Below are 5,439 nucleotides of genomic sequence, written 5' to 3'. Positions count from 1 at the left end.
TTTTTGTTTTATATATTAACTTTTGTTTGATATTTGTTGTAAACTGTTAATAAATTTAAAAGCTATAATTTAAATTTGAATTTAAATTAATGAAATATGAAGTATTTACTTATTTTATTATACTAAAATTAATGGATTTATATACATAAATTATGTTATATGCCTATTAATTTTATAATTTTATAATGCAATTCAATTTTTATTTTGCATATTTTATGGTTATGTTAATTTCCTGTGCATATTTCGATTGCACATAGGCGTGACTAGACTTCATCCGCAGTGGCAGCCTAGCTAATGACCGGCGCCACTTAGGAATCGAAAAATGCCCCATACGGCCATACCCATCATAAATTTCTGTGGTGGGGAGGGGGTAACTCTACCAATTTAATATTTATATAGTTTTAAAAAAATCTGTATTATCTATTATCAATTAATAATATACCATATTTTAAGTACTTTTAAATTTAACTCCAGACATATTATCCATTTGTATACAGGCCTATATTATACTTGATATATTATATTATATAAAAAATATATAAATATATATCCTTTTAATATTTTATTTATAAAACATTAATACGAGTATACTATACTATACATTACCTATATATAACCTTTAAAATACAATAAATTAGAATAATTAGATAATAAACAAAATATATGATGTTTAAGTATATAGAATAACAATTTTTAAATAAGAAGTATATACTTGATGAGTTTAATAACAATAAGAACATTGAACAACACATATTTATATTTTATAAAATTAATAATAATATACCTAACACGCATACCTATATCAAAGAATAAGTCTTCTTTTTGAAGGAACATTTTTAAAATCATCAATCACACTTTCAACATTGATATTACTTACATACTCTTGTTCAATAAATAAAAATAATAAAGCATTAAGCCTTTCTTGCGTCATTGTGCTTCTTAATTTGGTTTTTACAATTGACATTTTTGAAAAACTTCTTTCGCATCCACAACTGGTCACTGGTATAACCACAAAATATGTTAGGCAACTATAAAATGTCTTAAAAGTATCTGATCTTCCTTCTATTGCTAACCAATCAAGCCACTTATATATGTAATCAGATGATGTTCCTTTAGGTGTGTCCTCAATACTTTTTAAAAGCTTGATTTCTACAAAAAGATCTTGTGTTTGAATATTTAGTAAATTGTTTAGTATGTATACATAAGGTGAATTACAATTCAACTCTAAATTAATTAATTGTCCAATCACAGTTATCAAATCTGATGTTTCTTGTTTAAATCTATCATTGATTCCAGATAATAACACATCTAATAATGGAAAAACAACAGTTACTTTCATTTCATCACTCTTTGTAAGAAAAATATGCTGTGATGTAGAACATTGTAAATCATCTCTTTTTTTTGAAACTTTTCTATTTTTTACAGTTGGTATTTCAATATTATTTTCTTTACACATTTGTTCTGTATTAATAAATATAGACTGAATTTCTTGAGGTGAATTTCTTAATGAGGTTAGTGAAGATCTTAAAGCATGTACAAGTGAAACAGCAGAAAAAAGTTCCAAGTTAGAAGCTTGTAAAGATGAACTTACTTTTAGTATTAATTGTAAAATTGGTTGCATTAAATTTAAACAATAAATAAACTCAAAGGTATTAAGTTGTTGTAGAAGTCCACGGCATTTAGCTCTTGCTTCAGGTATGAAACATTTGGAATTTATTTCTTTTAACGTACTTATTAGAGCTTTGTAATTGTTCTTAACTGCATTTATTGCCTCAGCACGACAAGCCCACCTAGTTTGAGACATTGATTTCAATGTTTGTACTTTAGCACCTTCTAATTTAGCAAATCTTTCAAATACTGCGTGTCGTATTGGACTCCCTTCAATAAAAGAATAAATAAATTGTACAGTCCCAAGAAAATCAAAGACACATTTATTTACTTCACTATACTTTGCATTAGCACATACAGCATCCATCAAAGTTAAATTTAAGCAATGTGCATAACAGTGCACATGTAAAATATTTTTATTTTTATTCTTGCATTTGGCTTGAACGCCGTTAATATTACCTGCCATAGTTGCTGCTCCATCAAAACAAACTGCAACTATATTCTTCCAATTTAACTTAAATTGACAAGTAATTACATCGTTAAGTGCATTAAAAATTGATTCTGCATCTACAGACAACATACGTATTAAAGTAATAAATGTTTCTATTGGGCGGTTGGTTTTGATATCAAAATAGCGAAAAACTACAGAAAGTTGCTCGTGGTGACCTATGTCACTGGTCTCATCTGCCATAACTGCAATATGAGTGTTTTGTAATTTTAATTTTAATTCTTGATTGATTACATTATGTATAGAATTTATAATGTCATTTTGAATTATATTGCTTGTATACATAGCATTCTTAGGACCACTATCAATATGAGTTTTTAAAACAGTATCATATTTGTATAGGATTTGAATCAATTCTAAGAACATACCTTTTTGATAACTGGTGTGCGATTCATCATGGCCACGAAAAGGCTTACCACATTTAGCAAGACAAATCACAATATCAATTAAACGTTTCATCACTTCCCTGTTATTTAATCGTTCTGCTTCCCTTTTACTTAGCTGCAAAGTTATATTACTGTCAATTACTTCGTCGATAGATTTATTATTACAAAAATTATTCATAGCAGTTTGACTGTTTATGTGATATTTTGACATTTGATGAGATTTTAATCTTTCAGAAGCCCTGTACCAACTATTAAATCCGGTTTTAGTAAAAACTTTTTCTGTCTGACCAATATTTAATTCATTTCCATTAAAACAACGACACGAAAAGCAAAATATTGCATCAACCAATGGACTATATTCTAACCAACTGTACAATTCATACCACGATTTTTGAAACGAACGCTGTTTCTTTCCTTGTAATGTTTTCGGATAAAGCTTTAAAATTGGACGATATGGACCTTGATTAATTCTTTGATAAAATTCAAGACGATTGGTTGGTAACTTAACTGTTGGATCATTGATAGTAGTATTAAGCTCTGAAACAAATTTAAAATGTCTATAGAAATGTGTACACTATAGAATACTGTTTAAAATATTTATTTTAATGAGGTAAAATAATAAAACGTAGTATATATTATCTGCAGTGTTGGGTAAGTACTTTTAAAAAGTAGTAACGTTACTTTACTCGTTACTCAAATAAAATTGCAATGAAATTACTTTATTTTTCTGATAGAAAAGTAACATGTTATTTTCTCATTACAAAAATACATATATTTTCATCAAAAATACTTACCAGAAAAATAATATTATAGTCTAATGTAAATTATAAATTTAGTAAGACTAATAAGTATTTTAAAAATGAAGTTTTTGTACAATACTATTACTTTATAAATTCTATTATTAAAAATAAATAACAATCAATAATAAAGTAAAATAAATATTGTACTTATTACTAACTGCATTTATATGGAAATATAGGATATATAGAATTCAAATGTTCCCAAAAACTATTTAATTTATATTTGAAATAGATACCTAATAAATTGTTATATAATTATTTATATATATTTACCTGTGACATCATTAGCGACTTCTTTTGTTTGATTTTGGATGTAATTTTGCTAAAAACATAAAGTAAAAAAAAAAATTACCAAATAATAAATAATAGGTATGGGTAAGTAATGATTAACTTACATCTGGTTCAGCTTCTGATATATTACTAATTAAATTTTCGCTGTTTTTTTCATTCTGAAGGTACAATTAATAATACTGTGATTTTTTGATTTAAAAAGATAAAATATCAAATACCTATCGGCTATCTAATAAAATAAACACTAATATTTACCGTGCATGAAGCAGGATCGTCGGGATGATCTTCATGTTCATTATTTAATTTAAAAAAGTTTTTTATATTTTGACAAGATTTAGCAATTTTATTCAGTTTAACTTTTTTACGATCTTGTTCTCTAGCAGCTCCTCCTTTTTTCCTTTTAAAAATATCCATCCTCTCGGGACTTAAGTCTTAAATACAGCAAAAATGTCAATAGCGAAAAAACGAGAACAATTACGATTGAATGTCTACTATCTAGTGATTACAATTCAACGATCATGTTTATTCGGTTCGTGTGTTCGAGAATTGTGACTACAGTGATTAGTGAGTTCATGAAATATCTAATAATAGATGCGATTATGCGAACCGTACCGTCGTCTGATCAGGTTATTCCGAAAACGGGTAGGGTCGTCACCACTACTCAGTGCCATATCTACAGTAATTATTCTCCTTTAATAGTAATAAAAATAACTCATATTTCCCATAAATTGTATTTGTATTATTAAATTAAATTATTAGATGGCAGATACCCATATTTTATTATCGCGATTTTCGATACGAATCATAAATGAATGAAGACATCAATTCGACAATGCATAAATTATTAATATAATAAAATAAACAATGCATGACTTTTTTTTCTAAATAAAAGTTGTAAGCCACTAGATTTAAAACTCAGTTGACTTGTCTTTCGAAAATTGCAGGGGCAGCCCAGGCACCCTAGGCTGCCACCGTAGACACGCCTATGCGATTGCATATTTGGTAATTTTTTAGTGCATAAATACATATTAAGTATAACAATAATTTTAATTGCATGAATATCCTAATCCTAACTTATATTATATTAATTATTTAATTCAAATCTGTAATTGCATATGCATAGATTCATAATTTATAATAACAAATATAATATTTTAGTGTATATTAAAACATGTCTTTACATCTGCTATGGTTAATATAAAACAAATGTGTAGGAAGTAATATGTAGGTAATATAATAACAATATAATATATATAACCTGCAAAAAATAAAACGGTTAAAATAAATACATACTTTTGCTTTTTCGACATCTTTATTAAAATACAGTTCATTTAAAATTTAAAAAGAAAACTGTAAGTTAAACTCTTAGTTTTTAAAATTGAAAATAAGTACATAGATAAAAGTACAATAAGTATAAAGAATATAGGTATTATTTTAGGTATTAATGTACTACATTGTACTGCCAATCTAATTTTCCTTCTGGGCTATCAAAGTATGTAGCGAAGTAATCTCGGACAGCTCTTGCACCAACTGTTGATCCTCTAGCAAGGTTAGTTTCAGAATTTATAGATTCAAATGGACAGTGAAGTGTATCTTCATATTCTACACCATCTCGACGACGAACAAAATTATGAATAACACATGCTGATTTTACTATCAATGTAGCAAACTCAGGTTCAACTAAAATAGGCGTATGAAAAACTCTCCACTTGTTCGCTAGAATTCCAAACGCGCATTCCACATAACGTCTAAAAGTGCGATCTGTGTTACACTTTACGGTCATTATTATTCATTTAAACGGTTTATTTGTAACTTTATTTTTATTATCTTGTCCGTAAGAATTAAT

The 5,439-nt window shown here is 27.2% G+C and overlaps 1 protein-coding gene across 1 annotated transcript; it reads right to left on the bottom strand.

Annotated features, from left to right (window-relative positions):
• Nucleotides 1-613: 613 nt before the first annotated feature.
• Nucleotides 614-4,575, bottom strand: LOC126555198 (zinc finger MYM-type protein 1-like). Its single transcript, XM_050210158.1, has 4 exons — nucleotides 3,849-4,575; nucleotides 3,698-3,751; nucleotides 3,576-3,624; nucleotides 614-3,039 (listed from the first exon to the last, which is right to left on the bottom strand). The coding sequence occupies exons 1-4, from the start codon at nucleotides 4,005-4,007 to the stop codon at nucleotides 803-805; spliced, it is 2,499 nt and encodes an 832-aa protein (XP_050066115.1). The 5' UTR covers nucleotides 4,008-4,575; the 3' UTR covers nucleotides 614-802.
• Nucleotides 4,576-5,439: the final 864 nt, after the last annotated feature.

The sequence above is a fragment of the Aphis gossypii genome, unplaced genomic scaffold (genome assembly GCF_020184175.1).
Source record: "Aphis gossypii isolate Hap1 unplaced genomic scaffold, ASM2018417v2 Contig00743, whole genome shotgun sequence".
Lineage (NCBI taxonomy): Eukaryota > Metazoa > Arthropoda > Insecta > Hemiptera > Aphididae > Aphis > Aphis gossypii.
The sequence above is the reverse complement of the archived record's forward strand: the minus strand, read 5'-3'. Positions and strand labels throughout refer to the sequence as shown.

Excerpts from the sequence above, each read along its gene's own strand:
- LOC126555198 (XM_050210158.1), bottom strand. The coding sequence starts at position 4,007 with ATGGATATTTTTAAAAGGAAAAAAGGAGGAGCTGCTAGAGAACAAGAT. Across the intron at positions 3,752-3,848 it reads ACGATCCTGCTTCATGCACG|AATGAAAAAAACAGCGAAAA; the intron begins GTAAATATTAGT and ends TTGTACCTTCAG. Across the intron at positions 3,040-3,575 it reads AGTCGCTAATGATGTCACAG|AGCTTAATACTACTATCAAT; the intron begins GTAAATATATAT and ends AATTTGTTTCAG.